This window comes from Carcharhinus amblyrhynchos, chromosome 24 (assembly GCF_965287045.1).
Source record: "Carcharhinus amblyrhynchos chromosome 24, sCarAmb.v2.hapA, whole genome shotgun sequence".
NCBI classification, from domain to species: Eukaryota; Metazoa; Chordata; class Chondrichthyes; order Carcharhiniformes; family Carcharhinidae; genus Carcharhinus; species Carcharhinus amblyrhynchos.
In genome coordinates, this window is record NC_137347.1 from 44,867,887 (window position 1) to 44,894,573 (window position 26,687).

General features: G+C 44.5%; 1 protein-coding gene across 2 annotated transcripts in view; it reads right to left on the reverse strand.

The window, feature by feature from the left end:
- Positions 1-26,687, reverse strand: part of LOC145357953 (uncharacterized) — a 150,874-nt gene that overhangs the window by 109,717 nt on the left and 14,470 nt on the right. For both annotated transcript variants that reach the window (XM_080211574.1, XM_080211572.1), the window contains exon 3: positions 23,629-23,871. In XM_080211574.1, the coding sequence (XP_080067700.1) occupies positions 23,629-23,871 (243 nt within the window). The remainder of the gene's footprint in view (positions 1-23,628; positions 23,872-26,687) is intronic.

Below are 26,687 nucleotides of genomic sequence, written 5' to 3' on the forward strand. Positions count from 1 at the left end.
TCAATGCTCATCGAGCAGGAATGACCACAAGGGGGGCTTCCAGTGGAAAGAGTCCAACAGCTTTTAGTGGCTTTCATATAGACGGACGGAAAGTTTAGCTGGGAAAATTACTTTTTACATTTCTTCCATTTGTGTCAGGAATCTGGAACCCTGTTTATAAATAGAGCGTTTGAGTTTAAGAGCCGTGGGGTTATGCTGCAACTATACCGGACCTTGGTGAGACCACATTTGGAATATTGTGTTCAGTTCTGGTCACCTCACTATAAAGAGGATGTGGAAGCATTGGAGAGAGTGCAGAGGAGATTTACCAGGATGCTGCCTGGTTTGGAGGGTAGGTCTTATGAGGAAAGGTTGAGGGAGCTGGGGCTTTTATCTTTAGAGCGAAGGAGGATGAGAGGTGACTTAATAGAGGTTTATAAGATGATGAGAGGGATTGATAGAGTGGATGTGCAAAGACTATTTCCTCGGGTGAATGTAGCTGTTGTTAGGGGGCATAACTATAAGGTTCATGGTGGGAGATATAGCAGGGATGTCCGAGGTAGATTCTTCACTCAGAGAGTGGTTGGGGTGTGGAATGCACTGCCTGCTGTGATAGTGGAGTCGGACACTTTAGGAACTTTCAAGCGGTTATTGGATAGGCACATGGAGCACACCAGAATGATAGGGAGTGAGATAGCTTGATCTTGGGTTCGGACATAGCTCGGCACAACATTGAGGGCCGAAGGCCCTGTACCGTGCTGTACTGTTCTATGTTCTATCAGTTATGTAAAGATCTCCAGTTATTCTGACATCATAATTAAGCGACAATTTGAATTGCCAACGCTCCAGCATTAACCTCAAGCTTCCAGGAGCTGGAAATCAAAGTCCAAGAAAACCAAGAGTAAAATCACAAGGTCAATAAACAAAATTGTGCATTTGTCATTTTGTCTGAACACTTTCATTTCTTTAGTTCTAAAAATATTGGTGGTGAAAGCTGTTCCACTATTAGATTAATGCAAGAGGCTGCTTGCTTCCAGGTTGGGTTGGGAAGACAGTATGGCTGGAGAATGGAGGAATAACCTGAGTGTGAAAACAGGGTGCTTTCAGGACTTCCGACTCCGGGGAGGGGGGTGGTGTCCAGGACTGTTTAGGGGGCTTCAAGGTTGTCCTGGGCAGTGTTGTTCAAGGTGGGAGGTCATCAAATGAAATCCTCAGGAATTTGCCCAAGTGGAGTTGACAACATGGAGCACCATGTGGATTTTGCCCCCACCCCCATTGCATCATCACCCCCTTCCACACCCTACACACCCCCCCTCACAACTCACACAACCCCCCTCACAACTCAGAAACCCCCCCCTCACAACCCACACAAACCCCCCCAGGCCCCACACAGCCTCCTGGCACAACCCCCTCCCATCCCGTGCAATCCCCCTCCCACTCCTCACAATCTCCCTCACAACCCACAAAACCCCCCTCACAACCCACACAAACCCCCCACACCCTGCACAACCCCCCTACACCCCACACAACCCCCCTCACAACCCCCCTCACAACCCACACAAACCCCCCCAGGCCCCACACAGCCTCCCCAGACAACCCCCTCCCATCCCATGCAATCCCCGTCCCACCCGTCACAAACCCCCTCATAACCCACAAAACCCCCCTCACACCCCACACAACCCCCCTCACAACACACTCAACTCCCCCCAGACCCCACACAGTCTCCCCACACAACCCCCTCCCATCCCATGCAATCCCCCTCCCACCCCACACAACCCCCCCACCTCTCACACAGCCCCCCATCCCACACAACCCTCCCCTGCACCCCACACCCCCCCGCACCACACATAACCCCCACCCCCACAACCCACACAACATCCCCCATACCTCACACACCCCTCCACCCTACACAACCCTCCCCTGCACCCCACAAACCCCCACACCCCACATAATCCCCCCACACCACACACAACCCCTCCCACAACCCACACAACACCCCTCACACCTCACCTACCCCTCCACCCCACACAACCCCCGTCCATCCCATACAACTCCCCTCCCACCCCACACAACTCCCCCACCCCCTCACACCCCTACAACCCCCCACACACCCCATACAATCCCCCCCACACCCCACACAATTCCCCCCACACTCCACACAACCCTCCTCTCCCCCCACACAACCCCCCTTCCACCACATACAATCCCCGCTCCCAACCTACACAACACCCCCACACCCTATACAACCCTCTCTCCCACCCCACACAACCCTCCCCTGCATCCCATGTAACCTCCCCATACCCCACACAATCCCCGTCCCACCCTATACAACACCCCCTCCCAACCTATACAACTCCCTGCACACCCCCAGCCCCTCCTGATTTCTCCCCTCTGTCCTGAGAAGCTGATTTTCCATGGGGTTCATTGAGATGTTGTGTTGTCCAGAGTTATGTCCGGCTATGGAGAGAATGGGAAGAATTTCTAAGCAAAAAGTTATACGTAAAAAATATTGTTCCTGGATTTCTACAATTCTCCTGTGGAAATAAAAATTTGAAAAATGACGGTAAATCTTTGAAAAAAATGCTTCCAGAATTTTGAACTGAGTGAATGCAAAAACATTCAGAACACAGAAGGTTAATCAGCGAGGCAGGCTTTAACCTTGTGTCAGTCTTCACTGCTTTTCATGAAATGCTCAGCTGACATTTCATTTTCCTTTTTCATTCATTGGCCATTAGAGAACCCCAGCTGGTCCAGACAACAGTTTCAGTTTTTAATTTAATTATGGAAGTCCCATCTGCCTTGGAAGCCGGACTAACTTTGTCAAATGTTCCTGGGCTGTTGTTGGGGGTGAATTTTGTGCTGATGATACCTTTCAAGTTTCAGTCCCAATGTTACATCGACAGTGTACATAACTATGTGCCCCTCCCCTCAGACGGGCCTGTGTTGCCTGCGGCATTTCACAATGCATGACATTTTACAGATAAGGCTGCGACAGCTGGAGTTGCTCTATGGAAGGTCCCAGCAGGGATCAAAAACATTAGCACAGGAAAATGTCTCCGGTTACAAAATGAGAGAGTATGGTAAAGCTATCAAATCAAACATGACTGGGAGCTGTTGAAAGCTTTGTGGGGGTTTTATTTCATTTTCTGTAAGAATGAGCGGTTTCCAAATTGTCGGCAAAAACTGATTGATGCAAAAAGGAAAATGTGCTCAATTATATTATCCATAAAACTATTCCTCTTCATCTCTTTCCTGGGCTAAATTATCATCTACTTAATTATTAAAATATTGAAGCAAGGCTTTTGGATGGGTGATGGGCAGATCTCCCTACACAGTGAGGTGAAAACCAAGGTTCCACTCATCCTCCAGTATTATGGACACAAATAACTAACTCTGGCAATTTCAGAAAGCCATCACTGCCAATGGCACCTTTTGTTAGTCAAGATATTCCACAAGGCCTCCAATAATTGATCTACAAGTATACCTTGCGCAGCTACAAAGGAAAGCTGAAATCTCTTCTGAGATACAAGATATAGCTGCTTATGTTTCAAATGTCTGTAGAGTGCACTCCATAATTCTCACCCTCCCACAGAGAAAGAAGTGTTTCTTTGTTCTTTTCGTTTTGTTTCTCTCAATGATCCCCAATTTTCAGCACTTCCATTCCTGGTGGCACTGCATTTAGATTCCAAGACTCAAAGCTCTGGAATTCCCTCACTAAAGCTGCGCCCCCCCCCCCACCTTTGTCTTTCTCTTTAAGATGCTGAAACGCTTTAATAAAAAGATATGAAGCGATGTGCGTGCACCGAGAGCACAGGGACTGCAGCGGTTCAAGGAGGCGGCTCACCACCCCCTTCTCAAGGGCAATTAGGGATGGGTGATAAATGCTGGTCTAACCAGCAATGCCCACATCCCATAACTGAATAAAACGCAGAGATTAGAACAGCCGTTCAAACCACACCACCCCCAGCGAGAACAGGGAAATCTCCATTCACTGCAGCGGGACTGGAAGATCTCAGCTGTGGGAGAGGTTGGAGAATCCAACCCAACATCAATGTTTTTCAATTCACCCCTTGGAGAAAGGAACCATGGTGTTTTGTGTTTTTATAGTCAGGTTAACCAATGCAGCAAGTTTTAATGATTTGAGCGTGTATCGCAAGGAGCGCTGACCGCTTCATCTTCCCCCCACAATGCACCATTTCACTTTTATTTATGCAGCGTGGGGTCAGCGGAGGGGGGGGAGTCTTTCACATCTCCTGGCAGAGCAGATGGGGGTGGTGGGGAGGCAGATTCTCCAGTTTCACTGTACTCTCCCTGCTGCCAGTGAGAATGAAGGGTTTGTACACCATTTCCCACTATTTCCTGGTCTGGGTAATTGTAAATCATTGGGGAGTATTATCAGAACACAACCTCACAAACAGAGATGCAGAAAGGCCATTTATCAGCTTGGCATCGAACCTCCACATGAACGGTGTCTCAGTGCACTGTGGCCCAATAAAAATCGCTGACAACTAAGCTATGCTGAGCTGTTTTTATCTGTATTACACAATATTTTAACAAATAACTCACAAAGAGGAACCAAAACACTCAATCTGCTTTTGTCATTTTATCAAAAGTGGGTAGAAAGTTAAAGCACAGTTATACACATCCCGTGTCAATGAGTTTCAAGGTCTCGCAGCCAATAATGGCATCGATTACTCACTTTTATTTATGAATCAAAAGTATGATTTTCCACATCTGAATATTCCTGTCCATGCAGTGTGTACTGGACAGCACAGTCACAGCGACACACAGCACCTTAAACTAAGGATGACAATCATTTCTAAATTATATGTGAAGGGAATTTACTTTAGAATTCACCTCCTTAAGCCACTTGTTACATCATTCCCAAATTCTCCCAAACAACACTGACAGGCTTCACTCTGGAATTTTCCAGATGTTAAAAAACAGGGAATGTATTTCCCTCTGGAGCCAGGAATGTTTCCAGGAGCTAAACCTCCACCCAGGCGGAACGGTACACATTGAGATTTTCTCTGGGGCATCCCCTTGGATCCAGATTGGCTATAAAGGCATCTTCACATCGATTGATGAAGGGCAGTGGGCAAACTGTCAGAGTTGAAGGGTCAGTCAGAAGATTTCCAGCTTAATGGGAACAGCTTGTTGTGAAGGAGGGAAGGAAAAGAAAGATGGAAGCGGCCTCCCTCCAACATTTTAGAATCTTTCACTAAGAAATGGTATTTGCAGCAATGCAGCTCTGTGGTTGGGGTGGGGAGGGGCAGCTTGGGGTGGGGTGGGTAGTTTGGAGAGGGGTCCAGAGCCTGTAGGCCTGCCTGAACCCCTGTCATCCCCACCCTCCCACTGTACCCTCTCCAAACTGTGCCCCTTGCAACTCCCACCACCTCCTGACTGCTGCTGGGAGGCCATTCTCAGACACCTAAACTGTAAATAGGGTGGTGAAAGAGGCATATGGCACACTCATCTTTATCAATAGGGTTATAGATTACAAAAGCAGAGAGGTCATGTTGGAGTTGTATAGAACTTTGGTGAAACCACAGCTGGAGCACTGTGTGCGGTTCTGGTCCACATTATCAGAAGGATGTGATTGCAGTTGAGGGGGTGCAGGGGAGATTCACCAGGATGCTGCCTGGGATGGAACATTTAAATTATGAAGAGAGGTTGGATAGGCTTGGGTTGTTTTCATTGGAGCAGAGAAGACTGAGGGGCGACCTGATCGAGGTGTACAGGATTATGAGGGGCACGGGGCAGCGTAGGTAGGGAACTGCTGTTCCCCTTGGTTGAAGGGTCAGTTACGAAGGGACACAAGTTAAAAGTGAGGGTTGGGAGGTTTAGCGGGGGGAATTTGAGGAAAAACATTTTTACCCAGAGGATGGTGAGGGTCTGGAATGTGCTGCCTGGGGGTGGGGGGTGGGGGGTGGGGGGGGGGGTGGGGGGGTGGAGGGTGGGGGAGGCGGGATGACCCACATCCTTTAAAAAGTACCTGGATGAGCATTTGGCACATCATCACATTCAGGGCTATGGGCCAAGCGCTGGCAAGTGGGACTAGGTGGGCAAGTCAGGGTCTTTCATGCATCGGTGCAGATTAGATGGGCTGAAGGGTCTCTTCTACACTGTAGGATTCTGTGATTCTGTGACCTGCTTTCTGTGGGATGGGGAGAACCCAATCAGCACCCCCTGATTGGTCACATTTAAGCTCTTATTCTGATTGGCCACTCGCATTGATGGTAGGCAGCCCTGCCAATCTCGATTCCACCTCTGGAGAGGGGATGGAACTGGATTCAAACCCCTGCCCAGCCCTGGGTGAGTGACTGGGATAAATCACTAACTAAAATATATCGCAAGGGATCGGAATGGATGGTTTTCAGTTTTACAATGTGCTCTAAACCCGTCAGATTAACAATTCCAGACACTTTAACATTTTTTTCTAAATATTGAAGTTGAAATCCGAAACATTAACCGTCAGGAATTAATAATCTTTGCAATGGATAAGATTAATTTTCCCTTTAGATTTCTGCTTATTTTAAATATCTGTCTCAAGGTAAGTATATTAATCCCAACACTAAGTTGTAATATTAATAGAGAATAGTCATCATACAAATAGATTTCTTTCCTTAACAGATTAGTAAAAATAAATTATGGCATTTTCTTCAGTGCGAAGGTAGCATTGAATTTTACTGCACGCACCTTCAGATTGAGAAAGCCAATTTCAAAAAATCCGTAGTGAGCTAGAGAGTTTTAATAAATATGAACAAAAAATTAGAAGCAGAAGTAGGCCATTCAGCCCTTCAAGCCTGCTCCACCACCCAATAAGATCATGGCTGACCTGTCTGTGTTGAGTTCCATTCCCATCAAGTCCCTGGTAACCTTTGATTCCTTTGTCCAACAAGAATGGATCTACCTCTGCCTTAAAAATATTCAATACACTACCTTCTGAGGCAGAGACTTCCAAAGTTGGAAACCCTCTGAGAGAAAAAAGATTTTCCTCATCTCGGTCTTAAAGGGTGACCCTTAATTTTAAAACAGTGCCCCCTAAATCTGGGACTCACCCACAAGAGGAAGAATTGGTTGAAATTCTCCCGCCTTGCCTGCAACAGGAATTGTATCTTCCTGATCATGGGGACCTTAATCTTTTTTCCACCAGCTTCAGGCAGCAACTACTCTTGGTTTAAAATGAAAATATAACCTTTTTTGTGCAAGCTTAGCTCCTCCCATTACTCACATGACTCTGTCCCTATCAATCAGTCTAATCAAAATTCATATGAACAGCATACCTGGTCTGAAATCCCAGGAGGATTTAAATAAACAAAAAGGTCCATTAACTCAACAAAACAGCACATTCCGAGCTAAAATCAATTATCCTGCATTCGCAATATTTGAGCTGTATGTTTTCTCTGACAAATCAACTCGTAATAAAACAGTATCTCTTAAAGCAGCCCCACCTTAAATACAAAATATATTAAAATAGCACAGTATCATCACAGGTGCGATTACTACAGAATCAGTGATTTGATGTAAATCTCCAACATTTTATGCATATTCTCATTGTAAATGTAAGTGGAGTCACAGGTGGACAGAATGGTGAAGAAGGCATTTGGCATGCTTGGTTTCATCGGTCAGAATGTTGAATACAGGAGTTGGGACGTCATGTTGAAGTTGTAGAAGACATTGGTGAGGCCACACTTGGAATACTGTATGCAATTCTGGTCACCCTATTATAGATAGGATAGTATTAAATTAGAAAGAATGCAGAAAAGATTTACTAGGATGCTACCGGGACTTGATGGTTTGGAGCGGCTGGATAGACTGGGACTTTTTTCCCTGGGGCATAGGAGGCTGAGGGATGATCTTATAGAGGTCTATAAAATAATGAGGGGCATAGATCAGCTAGGTAGTCAATATCTTTTACCAAAGGTAGGGGAGTCTAAAACTAGAGGGTATAGGTTTAAGATGAGAGGGGAGAGATACGAAAGTGTCTAGAGGGGCAATTTCTACATACAGAGAGCGTCTGGAATAAGCTGCCAGAGGGTAGTAGGTACAATTTTGTCTTTTAAAAAGCATTTAGGTGGTTAAATGGGTAAAATGGGTATTGAGGGATATGGTCCAAATGTGGGCAATTGGGACGAGCTTAGGGGTTTAAAACAAAAAGGGCGGCATGGACAAGTTGGGCCAAAGAGCCTGTTTCCATGCTGTAAACCTCAATGGCTCTATGGATCTAAATAAAAACCTTAAAAATTGTAAAACTTGTTGAATGAGGTATAACTAAACAGAGGTGGCAGAGGAGCATTCCGGGAGCACAGTCACCTCGACTGATCAATGGGAAGTGGAAGAATTAGTACAAGGAGTGGTTAAGATGAGACACCACACTTGTGTTTCCCTCCCTCCTTCCTCCTTTAACCAAAAGAAAAGACAGTGTGACAAGGCCAAGCAAGGTAAAAGCAAGGCGTGGTCTTGCTCTGCTGCAGTAGTAGAGGACACAAGGGAAAGAACTGATTAGTAAGTAGTAATGTCAGGTAAATATTTTATCATTTTATCAGAGATAATTTCTGTGGTTTATAGTTTGTAAAGGTTATATTCAGTAGTAACGAAGAGCATGAAAGAAGACCCTGGAGAATTGGATATAGTCTGAAACAAAACATCTTTCAAGAGTTTAAACGAAAGGGGTAAGACATGACAGGAGAGTTCCAAGCCGTGGTCTGCTCTTCATGCTCCATGTGGGAGTCTGGGAATGTTTCCTGTATCCTGGGTCAGCATGCATGCAGGAAGTGTCTCCAGCTGCAGCTTCTGGAAGCTTGAGTTTGAGAGCTGGAGTGGTGCTGGATTCACTGTGCAGCATCCGTGAGTCAGAGATATTGCGGATAGCCCACATAAAGAGGTGGTCACACCGCAGGCTCAGACTCCACAGGCAGGAAGGGAATGGGTGATCACCAGACAGAGCAAGTGAGATAGGCAGGTAGTGCAGGAATCTCCTGTGGCCATTCCCCTGCAAAACCGATATATCACTTTGGATACTGTTGAGGGGAATGACCTCTCCAGGGAAAGCAGCAGCATCCAAACTTGTTGCACCCCAGTTGGTTACCCCAGAGGGAAGGGGTAAAATGTGTGCTAGTGCAATAGTTATAGGGAATTTAATTATTAGGGGAATAGACAGGCATTTCTGTGGCCACAAACGAGACTTCAGGATGGTATATTGCCCCCCTGGTGCTAAGATCAAGGATGCCTTGGAAGGCTGCAGGACATTCTGAAGGGGAAGAGTGAACAGCCGGTGGTCATAGTACATGTTGTACAAATGACACAGGTGAGAAAAGGGATGGGGTCCTCAAAGCAGAATATAGGGAGCTAGGAAGCAAGCTGAAAAGTAGGACCTCAGAGGTAGCTCTCAGGATTACTGCCTGTGCCACGTGCTAGTCAGAGTAGAAACAGCAAGATACATAGGATGAATACATGAACCTGTACAAACTGGATGGGTTACACCTGGGCAGGATCAGGACTGATGTCCTTGTGGGTAGGTTATGGGTACTTGCTAGAGTGATTGGTTGGGGATGGTTTAAACTAATATGACAGTGGGCTGGGAATCTTTGCAAGGATTCAGAGCAAGATCAATAGGAAAAGAGAGTGAGGAGAATAAGGAAAGTGATAGGCAGAGAAATCAAGGGCCAGAGTCAGATTAGGACCAGGTAAAAAATAGTAGGAAAGAGAAAAGAAAAATTAAAAGCACCACCTTAAGACTTTGTACCTGAATACTCAGAGATTTGAAACAAAATGGATGAATTAGTTGCAGAGACAGATGTAAAGTTGTATGATATAGTTGGCGTTATGAAGGTGAACAAGGTGAACAAGGATGGGAATTAAACATTGAGGCTATTCAGTGTTTAAGAAGGACAGACAGAAAGGAAAAGGTGGTGGAGTTACATTGTTGATTAAAGATGATTGATAGGATATTGAGGAAAAATATTGGCATAGATGATGTGGAATCTGTACAGATCGAGTTAAGAAACAAAGGGCAAAAAAAATTGGTGAGGGTGGTATGAGAACATCAAACTGTAGTGGTAATGTTGGAAAAAGCATTAGACAGGAAATCAGAGATGTGTGTGATAAAGGAACATCTGTGATTACGGGTGACTTTAATCTGCATAATGACCAGAGGAGTGAAATTACTCACAGTACAAATAGAGGAGGAATTTCTGGAGTGTATACGGGATGGTTTTCTGGAAGAAAATGTTGAGGAAACAACAAGGTACAGGCCATCTTGGACTGGGTGTTGTGCAATGGGAGAGGATTAGTTGGCTACCTAGTTGTGAGAGAATCCTTGGGTATGAGTGACAAGAACAGGGTAGAATTCTTTGTAAAAGTAGATAGTGATGTACTTGTTTCTGAGACCAGGGTCCTGAACCTCAGTAAAGGGAATTCTGATGGTATGAGGCATGAATTGGCCTGGGAACGGACTGGGAAACGTTACTGAAAAGAAAGACAGTGGACAGTCAATGACAGGCATTTAAATAACAAATAGTGATCTCCAGAAGTTGTTTATCCCTGTTTGGCGCGAGAATGGTGAGTGAATTGTGGCCAAACAATGCCAATGGAAATTAGATTTTATGTTTCCCACTAGCTTCCTTTCATACTCTATTTTTCTCTTCTTAATCAATCCTTTGGTTCTCTTTTGCTGAATTTTAAATTGTATCTGATTCAGATTCAAGAAAGAAACATACAAATTGGCAAGAAAAGCAATAGGCCCGAGGATTGAGAGCAGTTTAAAATTCAGCAAAGGAGAACCAAGAGATTGATTGAGAAGAGGAAAATAGAGTATGAAAGTAAGCTAGCAGGGAATATAAACACTGACTGTAAAAGTTTCTATAGGTATATAAAGAGAAAAAGACTGACAAAAATGAATGTGTGCCCCTTACAGTCTGAAATGGGAGAATTCATAACAGGGAATAAAGAAATGGCCAAGGAATTAAATTCATAATTTGCTTCAGTCTTCACAAAGGAAGACATGAATAATGTACCAAAAGTTCTGCAGAAAGGAGTTTTAGTGAGGAGCTGAAGGAAATCAGCATTAGCAGAGAATTGTTTTTGGGAAATTGATGGGATGGAAGGTGGATAAATCTCCAGATTCTGATAATCTTCATCCCAGAGTACTTAAGGAGGTGGCCCTGGAAATAGTAGATCTATTGGTGGTTATTTTCCAAAATTATTTAGACTCGGGACTGGTTCCTACAGATTGGCAGGTAACTAATGTAAGACCACTATTCAGAAACGGAGGTAGAGAGAAAACAGGGAACTGTAGACCAGTGAGCCTAACGTCAGTATTGGGGAAGTTGCTAGAGTCCATTATCGAGGATTTCATAACTCGGCATTTGGGAGGCAGTGGGATAATCAGACACAGTCAGTATGGATTTACAAAAGGGAAATCATGCTTGATGAATCTATTGGAATTCTCTGAGGATGTAACTAGGAGAGTTGACCAAGGAGAACCGGTAGATGTGTATTTTTTAGATGTTTAGAAGGCTTTTGACAAGCTCTCACAAAACAGACCACTATAAACATTTAAAGTACATTGGCTTTCAGGTAATATTTTAAGATGGATAGAAAGCTGGTTAGCAGATAGAAAGCAAAGAGTTGCAAATGGGTCTTTTTCTGATTAGCAGTCAGTGATGAGTGGGGTTCCACAGGGATCTGTGCTCAGACACCAACTGTTCACATTATATATTAATGATTTGAAAGAGAGAACTGAATATTATCTCTAAATCTGGAGATGATACAACGTTGGGTGGGAGGATTGAATTTAAAAGGCTGGAGACAGCTCTGGTACAGAGCACCACTGACTTCTGAGATTGCCTAAGTTGCAAAGGGAAGTCTGAAGCTACACCAGTTCCCCAAACCCTCAATAACGTCCCAGAAGAGATTGATAAACAGGAGAGGGAATTTGCTTCCCCTCTGGTGTTACAAATGAGATTTTGCTTTTTCTTCCAGTTTAATCTCCATTTAATTCCATTGTGGGCTGGTGGAGGAAAGAAGCAATAAGATATTTAATCAAAGGAAAAATTAGACTTGTTGCAATTGTACACAATTAGATAATGTGAAAAAACATCCATTTTCATCACAGTCTTGAATGTTTTGCTTTAGAATTTTGTTTTCAAACAGCAGATGAGTGTTGTCGAACATCTCCCATCGAATTTTGATACTAAGTATTAAACTTTTCAAGCGGAAACACAAAATATATTTATTGCTGCCGCCGTTCTTATCTCAATCTGATCAGAACACCATATTCTTTGGAAGATTTTGGAGAGCATGGAATAAAAAGCCTGAAGCTGATTTTTAAATCTTTTAAGGAACTGGAGTCATTGATTCTGTTTGATTTGAACAATCAGTAATAGCCACACAATGAGAGTCTAAGACAATAATCATTCCAGACTGATCTGGACAATTAAAATGATAGTATATTATAAATTACATCATCTTCCATTAATGACTCCCACATTGTGAGCGTGTAGAGTTTAAAGCATAGCTCATCAGAAATACATGCGATTTCTGGGCTAAGCACTAGTACGGTTTTGGAGCAGAACAAGGGAGGCCTCTTGTTGTCTTGACCAATATTTATATTTTGGCCAGAAGCACTAACGCTGAGATTAGCCAGTTATTATCACATTGCTGTTTTAGGATCTTGCTGTGCACACATTGGCTGCCATTGTGCTTGGACTCAAAGAAATCCTCTTCCCTGCTGCCATCAGACTTTTGAATGGACCAACCGCACATTAAGTTGATCTTTCTCTACATCCTAGCCATGACTGTAACATTACATTCTGCTCTCTCTCCTTTCCTTCTCTATGAACGGCATGCTTTGTCTGTATAGTGCGCAAGAAACAATATTTTTCATTGTCAACCAAGACATGTGACAATAATAAATCAAATTAAATCAAATCATTGCTCATAGGGAGGGAGTTCCAGGTTTTTGACCCAGCGACAGTGAAGGGACTGTGGAAGAGTTTCCAGTCAGGTTGCTGTGTGACTTGAAACGGAACATGAGGGTCCTGTGTATTTGTTGCCCTCTCCTTCTTGAGGCTGCAGGTTTGGAAGATGCTGTTGAAGGAGCCTTGGTGAGTTATTGCTGTTGTGCATCTTATCGATGGTGCACACGGCTACCTCTGTCCATCAGTGGCAGAGGGAGACAATGTTGAAGATGGTGGATGTGATACCCCTCAAGTGGGGCTGCTTTATCCAGAATGGTGTTGAGCTTCTTGAGTGTTGTAGGAGCTGCACTCATCCAGGCAAGTGGAGAGCATTCCATCAAACTTCTGACTTGTGCATGTAGATGGTGGACAGATTTTGGGGAGTCAGGAGGTGAGTTCCTCAGCTCAGGATTCCTCACCTTTGACCTGCTCTGGTAGCCACAGTATTTATGTGGCTAGTCCTCTGCAGTTTCTGGTGAATGGTAACCCCCAGGATGTTGATAGTGAAGGTAATACAACTGAATGCCAAGGGGAGATTGTTAAATTCTCTTTCGTTGGAGACAGTCATTGCCTGGTACTTACGTGTGGCGAATGTTACTTGTCACTTATCAGTCCAAGCCTGGATATTGTCCAGATCTTCCTGCATTGGGCATGGACTGTTTCAGTATCTGAGGAGGCACGAATGGTGCTGGGCATTGTGCAACAATCGGCAAACATCCCCACTGCTGACCTTATGATGGAAGGAAGGAAATTGATGAAGTAGCTGAAGGTGGTTGGGCCTCGGACACTACCCTGAGGAACCGCTGTAGAGGCCTCCTGGAGCTGAGATGATTGGGCTTCAGTCACCACAACCATCGTCTTTTGTGCCGGGTGTGACTGCAGCCAGCGCAGAGTTTTCATCCTGATTCCCATTGAACCCTCGATTCCAGATTCAGTCAAATGCTGCCTCGATGTGAAGGGCCGTCACTCACACCTCACCTCAGGAGTTCAGTTCCTCTGTCCATGTTTGAATGGAGGCTGAGTGACCCTGGCAGATCCCAAACTGAGTATCTGTGAGCAGGTTATTGCTGAGTAAGTGCTGAGTGGTAGCATTACAAAAACATCTTCCTTCTTTTAATGATCATTGCGAGTAGACTGATTGGGCAGTAAGTGGCCAGGTTGGATTTGTCCTGCTTTTTATGTATAGGACATACCTGGACAATTTTCCACATTGCCGGGTCGATGTCAGTGTTGTAACCGTACTGGAAGAGCTTGGCTAGGGGAGCGGCAAGTTCTGGAGGAAGTTTTCAGCACTATTGCCGAAATGTTACCAGGACTCGTTGCCTTTGCAGTATCCAGCGTCTTCAGCTGTTTCTTGATTTCATGTGGAGTGAACCGAATTGGCTGGAGACTGGAGTCTGAGTTGCTGGGGATCTCAGGAAGAGGCAGAGATGGATCATCCACTTGGCATTTCTAGTTAAAGATTGCTGCGAATGTTTCAGCCTTATCTTTTGCACTGATGTGCTGGACTCCTCCATCATTGAGGGTGGGGATATTTATGGGGCCTCCTACCCCAGTGAGTTGTTTAATTGTCCACCACCATTCACAGCTGGATGTGGCAGGACTGCAGAACTTAGATCTGATCCATTGGTTATGGAATCATTTAGTTCTGTCTATCGCTTACTGCTTATGCTGTTTGGCAAGTGATCCTGTTTGGTAGTTTCACCAGGTTGGCACCTCATTTTTAGGTTTACCTGGTGCTGCTCCCGGCATGCCCTCCTGCACTCTCCATTGAACCAGGGTTATCCCCTGGTTTGATGGTAATGGTTGAGTGGGGGATATACTGGGCCAATGAGGTTACAGATTGTGCTGGAGCACAATTCCTCTGCTGTTGATGGTCCACAGCACCTCATGGATGCCCAATTTGGAGTTGCTCGATCAGTTTGAAGTCTGTCCCATTTAGCATGTTAGTAATGACACACAACATGATGGAGAATGTCCTCAGTATGAAGTCTCCACCAGGACTATGTGCTGGCCAATTCTACCAATCCTGTCATTTGGCCAGCACATAGTCCTGGTGGAGACTTCATATTGAAGACATTCTCCATCATGTTGTGTGGATCTGTAGTCGGCAGGTTGGTAAGGATGACGTGAGGAATGTTTTTTCCTCTTGTTGGTTCCCTCACCACCTGCTGCAGACCCATTCTAGCAGCGATGACCTTTTGACAGATCAAGAACAGCCGTTGAGCTGAGATACCAACAAAACTATACCCACAACATCATCAAAACCTGCTCAACACAAAGGGAGAGACCAGGGGAGTAAAGAGTGCAAGTTGATGGTGTGAGATGATTGAACAGAAATGTCTCAATCACAATCGCAACACAATCACCATTGTGTCAATAATTAACTACACACAATATCATCAGTAATGTCCCAGGAGCTTCTGAGACTTGGTTAAAATGATGGCAGTTAACTCAAAGAAATGTCAAATCAAAAAACAACCCAGAAAACCAATTCCAGGATTTGATCTTGGAAGGTTGGAGACAATGAACTGTTGAGATTATCGTGTTTTGCAGAACCTTTTTCTCCAAAACCTGAAGCCAAAGACAAATCAATGTGAAGGTCCTCTCCACTGACCAAGCCCCTCTGCAGGATTTGAAATGCCTCACACCAATCAGGTTTGAAATCTGCTTACAGCCGTATTGGAATCATTAGCCGTGATTAATGGCCTTTAGCTCAAAAACAAATTAATTAACGAGCTACATATATCGATGTGAATGATCCCAGAGGATTTAGCCCAATCGCTTTCAAGCATAACTGCTGCTGATATACAGATGCTGACACAATACAAATTCACTATGATTATTCTGTTAGCATATTATTTTATTAATTTCGATAATGATCTCCTGGTCTCCCCAGGCCCCTTCGAAATAAAGAGCATTCTTTCTTCTGTTACTGTGAGGCCATGGCAGCTGCACTGATGCATTGTCAAGGATTCTGGCCCAGACTGTCCCCACCTTGGAGAGACACTGCATCATCTGGGTGGAAGGGGAATGGACAGTGGATAGGGCATTGTTTGGCACTAAGTTGGCATCAGGGTTATAATGGGCCATGGGGATGTGGGGAGACATGGGGGTGGGTAGAGTGGGATGTGTGTCATGTTGGGTATGTGCAGCAGTGGGGACTGGGCGGGGGGAGTTTGGGTTGACATGGATGAGGCACGTGGGGTGTGTGCTAGTTGAAGGAAGGGCCTGAGAGGTGACGGAGAGGGACGTTTTTAAAAATTTATTTCATGGTGATGGCGGAACTCAGAGACAGCCTCCTCACTCACTCTGAGGTGGAAGGCCTGACTCTCAATCCAGCCCCGCACACCTCGGAACATAAATCCAACCTGTGGGCAGTGTGTAGAAGTCAGGGTCACAGAGACAGGGCATCTCCCAACCCGAGAGTGAGAATCTGAGCCTGTGGGTGGATCAGCTGGAGGGAAAATATCAAAACCTGCTGAATTATAACTCAAATCATCACAAAACCCCAAGGCTTCCAGCTTCTTATATAAACTGCAACATTTACAATGCAATATAAGTGGAAAGATTTATGCATCAGACTACACCCAGTTCTGAACTTGTCAGTGCGAGGAGCTTTATTGTCTTGTTAGAAAGCCAATCAGAGTCATGATGCAGTTCTGGGTGTAAGTGTTTAATGTTTAGTGTGTAAGTATTGAGCAAGTTATTGGACGATATTGTTACAGGCATTTTATTATCTCTAATTAATGAGAGCACCATTTGGACCTACACTGATTCCAAATTGGAAGAGAGAAAGAGAGAAGGGGAGAACAAAGAACAAAGAAAATTACAGCACAGGAACAGGCCCTTCAGCCCTCCAAGTCTGCAACTAAAACCTTCCGGGGACCATATCCCTCTATTCCCATCCTATTCATGTACTTGTCATGACGCACTCACTTAAAACTCACTGTCGTATCTGCAAAGAGTGAGAGAGAGAGAGTGGGTCAGAGAGACAAAGTGAGGGACAGTGAGAGAGACATGGGGGTGACTCTGAACCCGCTCTCTCTGTCTGTCGAATTGGCGACACATGCTCAGAATCCAGAGAACGAGATTTGCACTGGTGAGTTTTCGAGTTCTGATCTTCCAGCCACCTCATTGGTGGAGTGGTGTGAAACACACCTCGGGATCCCAGGAAACTGACACTCGCGTGTCATTAGGGATCACTCTCTCTCCAGGACTCCCCCCCCACCACCTCCTCACCAGATATTCAATGGGCGCCAACATGACGTCATGCCAGCGCCATTCACTCAGATGTGCACCTATCATGGGGGTCTCCTTGGGGGTGTAAAGGTAAATATAGCCCCTGGGGAAGAGGGACTGAGGCCTTGTGATGCCTCCGGCATTGCCCCTTGGTATAGATTGGTAATGCCAGGTTATCACCATGTCCATGCCACACTGGCAATGCCAAACTGACAATGCCAACCTGTGCCAAGTGATAGGCCCCAATGGAGCATCATGGGTGAGGAGAGGGGGAGATTCATTTGGATGTGGTGGTGGCCAGGAGTGGATTGGGGAGTGGGGGTTGCCGTTGATGGCTATTGTGGGAGGTGGGTGCTGGCTCTGACTGGGGTGGGAGAGGTGGGAGATCAAATCAGCCATGGCAGGTGAGAACCTTTCATTATCACGAAAGAGGTAGTGTTGGGCAAGTTAATGGGGCTAAAGGTAGACAAGTCTCCTGGTCCTGATGGAATGCATCCCAGCGTATTAAAAGAGTTGGCAGGGGAAATAGCAAATGCGCTAATGGTAATTTATCAAAATTTGCTGGACTCTGGGATGGTTCCCGCAGTTTGGAAAACAATAAATGTGACTCCACTGTTTAAAAAAGGAGGTAGACAAAAGGCAGGTAACTATAGGCCGGTTAGCTTAACTCCTGTAATAGGGAAAATGCTTGAGTCTATCATCAAGGAAGAAATAGCAAGACATCTAGATATAAATTGTCCGATTGGTAAGAAGCAGCATGGCTTCATAAAGGGCAGGTCATGTTGAACTAATTTGGTGGAATTCTTTGAGAGCACTATACATGCAGTGGACAATGGGGAACCTGTGGATGTGGTGTATCTGAATTTCAAGAAGGCATTTGACAAGGTGCCGCACCAAAGACTGCTACATAAGATAAAACTGCATGGTGTTATGGGTAATGTATTAGTGTGGATAGAGGATTAGTTAACTAACAGAAAGCAAAGAGTAGGGATAAATAGGTGTTTTTCTGGTTGGCGATCAGTGACTAGTGTTGTGCCTCAGAGATCAATGTTGGGACCGCAATTTTTGCAATTTATATAGATGATTTGGAGTTGGGGACCAAGTGTAGTGTGTCAAAATTCACAGACGACAGTAAGATGGTGGAAGAGAAAAGTATGCAGTGGACACTGAAAGTCTGCAAAGGGATATAGATAGTCTAAATGAGTGGGCGAGGGTCTGGCTGATGGAGTACAATGTTGGTAAATGTGAGGTCATCCACTTTGGTAGGAATAACAGCAAAATGGACTGTTATTTAAATGGTAAAAAATTGCAGCATGCTGCTGTGCAGAGGGACCTGGGTGTCCTTGTGCAGGAATCTCAAGGTGTTGGTTTGCAGGTGCAGCAGGTAATTAAGAAGGCAAATGGAATTTTGTCCTTCATTGCCAGAGGGATGGAGTTTAAAAACAGCGAGGTTATGTTGCAGCTGTATAAGGTGCTGGTGAGGCCACACCTGGAGTACTGTGTACAGTTTTGGTCTCCTTACTTAGAAAGGATATACTGGCACTGGAGGGAGTGCAGAAGCGATTCACAAGGTTGATTCCGGAGTTGAGAGGGTTGAGGAGAGACTGAGTAGACTGGAGTTATACTCATTGGAATTCAGAAGAATGAGGGGAGATCTTATAGAAACATATGAGATTATGAAGGGAATAGATAAGATAGAAGCAGGGAAGTTGTTCCCACTGGCGGGTGAAACTAGAACTAGGGGGGATAGCCTCAAAATAAGGGGAAGCAGATTTAGGACTGAGTTGAGGAGGAACTTCTTCACACAAAGGGTTGTGAATCTGTGGAATTCCCTGCCTAGTGAAGCAGTTGAGGCTACCTCAGTGAATGTTTTTAAGGATAGATAAATTTTTGAACAGTAAAGGAATTAAGAATTATGGTGAGTGGGAGAATAAGTGGAGCTGAGTCCACAAAAAGATCAGCCATGATCTTATTGAATGGCGGAGCAGGCTCGAGGGGCCAGATGGCCGAGTCCTGCTCCTAGTTCTTAAGTTTTTATGTTCTTCTGATCGTATTGAATGGCAGAGCAGACTCTAGGGGCTGAATGGCCTCCTCCTGCTCCAATGTCTTATGTTCTCCTCACATCCTCTCGCTCCATGTTCCTGTTCACAGCCTGCAATGGTCCAACATGGTACATTTCCTCTTTTCTCTTATCCTCTATAACAGACTGATCAAAGATTCTTCTATCAGGCTCCACACAACTCCCTACCAATCTTTTCTTATTTCTTCCCTCCTTCCAAAGTCTCTTTGAAACCCAGCTCTGTGCCCTTACTCCAGCTCTCCTTCAGTCTGATGGCTAATTCCATTGTCCTGGGTTGATTTTTGCTACATTAAGAATGCTCTTTCAGTATAACATCTTGTAATAGATTTCAGCACCTGTAGCCAGTTGAGAGAAGTGGTCTGATTGCCTCTGGTTGTAATGAAAGCTGCCAGTTAGCCGAATGTAAACAGTTGCTGTGTTGTAATGCAGTGTGCCGTGGGGAAACAGCTGCTTTCCACATTGAGTGCCAGATTCCTGAGAAAGTTACACATTAATCACACAACTCTGTCTGTCCAAGAATCTGATATTCCAGGATTCTGGAGGAAGTATGATAAGCTGATTATTAGCAATGGATGCAGCCTAATGGAGTTACTGTGACACGGGCTCGAGAGGGTTGTGTGGGTCATGTGACAGCATCATCTGATCCAATCCATGTTTTTAAGAACAGAGGCCGCTTTGTCTTTCCTGCATTTCCGTGGGTTTGGGATTTACGGATCTGCTGCTGGAACCAGGAAACAGCTTTTCCCTGAAGCGTTGTCTCTGTTCTTTGTCATTTCAGTCAACCGTCCTTCTCAGAAACATAACCAACAAACTTCTTGTTTTATCATTTGTATCGATCTGTTTGTATACAATTCTCCCATCTTCCTTTCACACAAATAACAAGCAGGACCTTTTATTATTAAACTAGAAAGAGTGCAGAAAAGATTTACATAAGAACATAAGAAATAGGAGCAGGAGTAGGCCATCTAGACCATCGAGCCTGCCCCGCCATTCAATAAGATCATGGCTGATCTGTCATGGCTCAGTTCCACTTTCCCACCCTCTCCCCATAACCCTTAATCCCCTCTCTTATCAAAAACCCATCAACCCCCGTCTTAAAAATATTTAGCGAGGCAGCCTCCACCACTTCAACGGGTTACTAGGATGCTACTGGGACTTGATGGTTTGAGTTATAAGGAGAGGCTGGATAGACTGGGACATTTTTCTCTGGAGCGTAGAAGACTGAGGGGTGATCTTATAGAGGTCTATAAAATAAAGAGGGGCACAGATCAGCTACTTGGTCAATATCTTTTCCCAATGGTAGGGGAGTCTAAAACTAGAGGGCATAGGTTTAAGGTGAGAGGGGAGAGATACAAAAGGGTCCAGAGGGGCAATTTTTTCACACAGAGGGTGGTGAGTGTCTGGAACAAGCTGCCAGAGGTAGTAGTAGAGGTGGGTACAGTTTTGTTTTTTAAAAAGCATTTAGATAATTACATGGGCACGATGGGTATCGAGGGATATGGGCCAAATGTGGGCAATTGGGATTAGTTTAGGGGATTAAAAAAAAGGGCGGCATGGACAAGTTGGGCCGAAGGGCCTGTTTCCATGCTGTAAACCTCTGTGACTCTATGAGATTGGATTTATGTGGAATCTATGATTCCACTAAAGGCTGCTTTCCCAGTCTGAGCGAATCTGAGTTCAACAATGTAAATGTTGCAGGAAAAGGATGAACCAAAGCTGGTGATTACTGAAGAGAAAACTCATGCTGCCTGGTTAGACCATAAGATGCAGCAACAGGAACAGCCATTCAGCCCATCGAGTCTGTTCCACCATTCAATCAGAATGTTTTTGGTTGTTTTCGGAATGTCCTTTCTGGTGAAAATGGAGGTAAAGTTAACACCAGGAGGAAAGAGAACTGGAATATGCCATCGTCCCAAAGTCAGTTTATATTCACACTAAAAACATGAAAAATCAAAATCTGTTACTTGGTCGTTTTCAGCAAATGATAACAGTGATTGGCTGGAATCCACAGCATCAAAAAATGTTAAAGTAACGAGAAATCTGCAGGGGCCGAACCTCTCGGCCTAGTCTCGGAGAACGTACCGGAATCTCACCGCCTCGCCCATCCAAGGCTAATGGAGAATGCTGTTCTGCCAGCCGATAAAATTCCGGCCACTGTGTGGAAGATTCCAGAACCCCAGTGAAAATATCATTAGAGTCTGAGTGCAGGTCCCAGAATCATTCTGGATCAGCCTGGATTTTTTGGGTTGTTGAGATCATTGCCACCAACACTGGGATAATGGAAATAGGGAATGTGAAAGGTGTCAGAGTTGGAGGAACGCAGAACAGCAGGTATCAGAATTAGAATGTGCAACACTGAAAAAAATTACATGTGGTTTGTCTAAGGGAGCCGGTTTTGATTTTAGCCTTTGGTGACAGTCTGCGTATGTTTGCTCCGGGTGCTCTGGTTTCTCCCTACAATCCAAAGATGTACAAGTTACTTGGATTGAGCATGGTAAATGTGTGGGGTTATGGTGATAGGGTGGGTGTCGCTCTATTGGAGAGTCGGTGTGGACACTATGGGCTGAATAATCTCCCTGGGAACTGCAGGCAATTCATGGTTCTATGATTCCATGAAAGGTTATAAACCTGTTATTATAACACGAGAAACAAGGCAGAGAAATGCCCATCAGCAAAATGCTTTAACACTCCTGGGTGTCTCTAACTGTTGCTGGTTTGGTGAAAACTATGAGTTTGTCTCAAAGCTGGAGTTTATTAACAGGCTATTTTAAACTTTATTTGGTTTAGACCGGAATTATTTTCCTTTATTGTGTATTTGTCCCCTATGTCAGTTCTTGCAGCTTTCACAGTGCAGGGATCCAATTGGAATCAGTTTGTATTTTATGACCTTCGTCTGTTTATCTTTGTAATGACCCCAGGTGAACATTTATTTTCATCAGTTTGAGTATCTGGGTGGAAGGGTGAGCTTTCTCTTTGGAGGCATGTGCTCTAGCAAGAAATCAACACCTTCAGGGCAGGAGGAGAGAGTGACATTGGAGAATGAAAGGGAGAAGAAATATTCGCACAACTGAAGGCTGGGATAGTGAAGCATCGATAGATTAATTGTTTATGTGGACAGTCAGCTCTCTGCCCACAAGTCATGTCTGGTGGGAGACCCAATGAGCTTCTGTGCCCAGGTTACATTTAAGAATAACACCCACCTTCCCAGTGCCAGTTTTACAGTATGTTAGCAGCTTACCATTTGGAAGGGTGGAATGTGCGACAGATTACAGGCTGATGTGGACACACAGCTGTGCTTTGAAATAAAGGGTTAAGCAATTGGGGCAGTGCTGTCAGTACGGGGGTAGGATTGGGGGGGCACAGTCAGTTAAGCAGCAGATTGAGTTGGCAGCAAGGGCAAAAAGCAATGACATATTAACTTCAAATACTCTAAATCCCCCCCACCCCCCTTCCCCCAGTATGAAGGTAAGCTGCTGCCACATTTATTTCAAGTTTGTCCAGCCTCTTATGATTTCATATACATGGTGTTACAATAGGCTGTCTCTCAGGTGTGCTCTCACAGTTTACTGGCTGGTTGTGGAAGGATCAGTAACGCTGCTTCTGGGTCTCACAATACCATTGAGTTCCTGCTTCATTCGATCAGTGTAGTCCCTGCCTGGTCTGGGTGTGAGTAACTGGAGGCCTCAGGATTCAGATTCAGACAAAGTTTACCAACAGGTGGAAAGTGGTGAGATGAAAATTAGTCCCAAATTCATGATGGCCACAGGTATTTCATCAATAAAATCAAATTAGGGGCAGACTCACTTTTTAACTACCTGAGAATGGATTTTTGATCAGCTTGTGTTAAGGTGGTGTGTAAAGTCAAATTCAGCTAATAAGACTTAATTGAACATTCACAATCTACAACTCTGGGAATGTGAAATAAGACTTAGAGTCATAGAGGTTTACAACATAGAAACAGGCCCTTCGGCCCAACTTGTTCATGCCGCCCTTTTTTTAAACCCCGAAGCTAATCCCAATTGCCTGCATTTGGCCCATATCCCTCTTTACCCATTGTACCCAAGTAACTATCTAAATGCTTTTTAAAAGACAAAATTGTACCCCTCTACTACTACCTCTGGCAGCTTGTTCCAGACACTCACCACCCTCTGAGTGAAAAATTGCCCCTCTCTAGAGTATCTCTCCCCTCTCACCTTAAACCTGTGCCCTCTAGTTTTAGACTCCCCTACCACTGACTAACTAACTGATCTATGCCCCGATAAAGTATATTGCTTTATTCCTCAGTCAGTGCATACTATTTGCAAATATCATCTCTCTCTGCATATTTTCTTCAGATTTGCCAAGCAGCTTTATTTCAATACTTACATTAGTTTGTGTTTGTAATGGAAGTATCCTGGTTTTATTGTGGAGTCCACATCAGAAATTCCAGTATTTCCTGGTAAAACAAGGAGGTGCCTCCTCGAGTCCCGGGAGACAGAGCCAATACGATAGCCTCTCTGGGGATTGGACCAGTAATCCTGCAGCCCAAAGCGACTTCGACGGAAAGTATCCAGAATGAGGCCTCCCAGATTAATGCGCCATGTCTTTCTCAGTGTGGGATATTGAGTTCTAAAATACACAATGGGATGAGTAGAGATAGTCACAGATTCAGTAATCCTGATCTCAAGGCTCTCCCTAATAAACACTGGCATTGTGATTTAGAAAGATATTAAAAACCTGATCATTTGTTGGAAATGTTATTTGGATTGTCCAGGAAATGTTCAAACAGATATTTAATCCCTTGGAGTGAAGATATTTTTGTATTTTCTCAAGATTGGCAATGCAAAAGCATGAACACAGAACATGAACTAATCAGTGCTAAAGGTAGAGAAGGTATATTATACTTATCAAGTATTTTATTTACTTGTCCTTCAGCTTGTACAGGCTGACAGAATAGGAGTCCATTCCTGTTCTCCCTGAGTTACTGGATCAGACTGACATTCCTCATGAGTTAGGAGGGGAAGGTTGACTGGGATTCCTGCTGTCACTGTTATGGATTGTCAACCACTCGAGGATTTCTCTGCCTCTGTTGTGAAAAGGCAGGAGAAGACTTGATGGACCAAATGGCCTCTTCTGCATTTAGGGACTCTGTGATTCTAAAGTCCAAAACTAACACCGCCCATTATAGAATAGGATAGATTATTCCCAATCATTTAAGGTTACTGGGTGACAGACTGTTCTAACAGTAGACTAGTTGATAATACTACATTCAGAAGAGGGGAAAAAATTAACAGATTGGTTTAGAAAACTGCTTGTTAACCAATAATAATGTGTCTGAAATGGGGTAATATATGTGGGGCAGAATATGAGAAAATAGACTTTTTCCCCACACTGTGCATTGGCATTGTGACAAAGGTGGGGTGGCACAATGGCACAGTGGTTAGCACAACTGTTTCACAGCATCAGGGACCTGGGTTCAAATCCCAGCTTGGGTCTCTGTCTGTGTGGAATTTTCACATTCTCTCCGTGCCTGCATGGGATTCCTCCGGGTGATCTGGTTTCCTTCCACATTCTGAAAGACGTGCTGGTTAGGTGCATTGGCCTGAACAAGCACTGGACTGTGGCGACTCGGGGAGTTTTATAGTAATTTCATTGCAGTGTTAATGTAAGCCATACTTGTGACTAATAAGTAAACTTTAAGGTTTATTTTTGAGAGTTTTTAATAATGGGGAGTACAGATCAGGAACAATGGGCAGTGTGGGCAGGGAGTGATAGATTCCCAGTGTACTCTGCACACTTGTACACCGTGCACTGGGAGATTGGGGCGCATGTGCAATAGTACACTCCTGCAGTCTGCAGCCAGCTTCCCAGTGTGAATAGTTTCAATACTGAATATCAGCAAATTGGCGGGTCTACAAGCTGATAACTGGCCAGCCAGCTGGACTTCACCCTAAAGTCTTGAAAGAAATGGCCAATGTGATTACTGATGCATTGGTTTTAATTTTCAAAATTCTTTTGGTTTGTGGAAAGTTCCATTCGATTGGAAGATAACAAATGTAACTCCTTTATTTAAAAGACTAGGGAGACAAAAAGTAGGAAACGATTGGCCAGTTAGCCTGACAATCTGTCATGGGAAAAATATTGGAAACTATTCTTAAAGATGTTGCACTTAGAAACATTCCAGCAATCAGGCAGAGTCAACATGGAAAGGCAATTGGCCCTGACAATATACCAGCAATGTACTAAAGACTTGTGTTCCAGAACTTGCTGCTCCCCTAGCCAAGCTCTTCCAGTACAGTTACAACACTGGCATCTACCCAACAATGTGGAAAATTGCTCAGGTATGTCCTGTACACAAAACGCAGGACAAATCCAACCCCGCCAATTACTGCCCAATCAGTCTACTCTCGAGCATCAGTAAATTGATGGAAGGGGTCATCGACAGTGCAATCAAGCAGCACCTGCTCAACAATAACCTGTACACAAACACTCAGTTTGGGTTCCGCCAGGGTCACTAATTACAGTCTTAGTTCAAACATGGACCAAGGAGTTGAACCCCAGAGGTGAGGTGACAGTGAGAGCCCTTGACATCAAGGCAGCACTCGACCGAGTGTGGCATCAAGGAGCCTTAGCGAAACTGGAGTCAATGGGAATCAGGGGAAAACTCTCCATTGGTTGGAGTCACACCTGGCACAAAGGAAGATGGTTAGAGTCACTGGTCAGAGTTGCTGAGCAAAGACTGATAGCCAAGTTCCGCACACATGAGGACGGCCTCAACCAGGATCTTGGGTTCCTGTCACACTACCTGTAACCTCCACGACTTGCCTGGGCTTGTAAAATTACTGTCCTGTCTAGAGGTAATACACATCTCTTTAACGTGTGCTTGGTCCTCTCTCCGTCTCATTGTCTGTACCTTTAAGACTTGATTACCTGTAAAGACTCGCATTCCAATCATTATTTTGTAAATTGAGTTTGTGTCTTTATATGCCCAGATTGTGAACAGAACTCCCACCCACCTGACGAAGCTCCAAAAGCTAGTGATTTTTGCTACCAAATAAACCTGTTGGAATTTAATCTGGTGTTGTGAAACTTCTTACTGTGTTTACTCCAGCATCTCCACATCAATAGAATAATAACAGCAGTATTTATATCATGCCTTTCACATAATAAAACATCCTGACATGGCTTCATGTGTGTGTTATGGAGCAAAGTTTGACACTGAGTTACAAAAGAAGGATATTTAGCCTTGAGACGGGTAGAAGGATTTGGGAAAGTTACTGGCTCATCCCACCCACACTGGGTGATAGTCTCCGTGAGGGCAGGACCTTTGTTGCTGGGATTGGGGTATGGGTTGGGGTCAGGCCAATCAGCCCAGAAGAAAGTGCGGAGATAGTTTGTGTGCCAAGGTGGGCTGGCGAAATGGTCTGCCGCAGAGCTGTGGGATT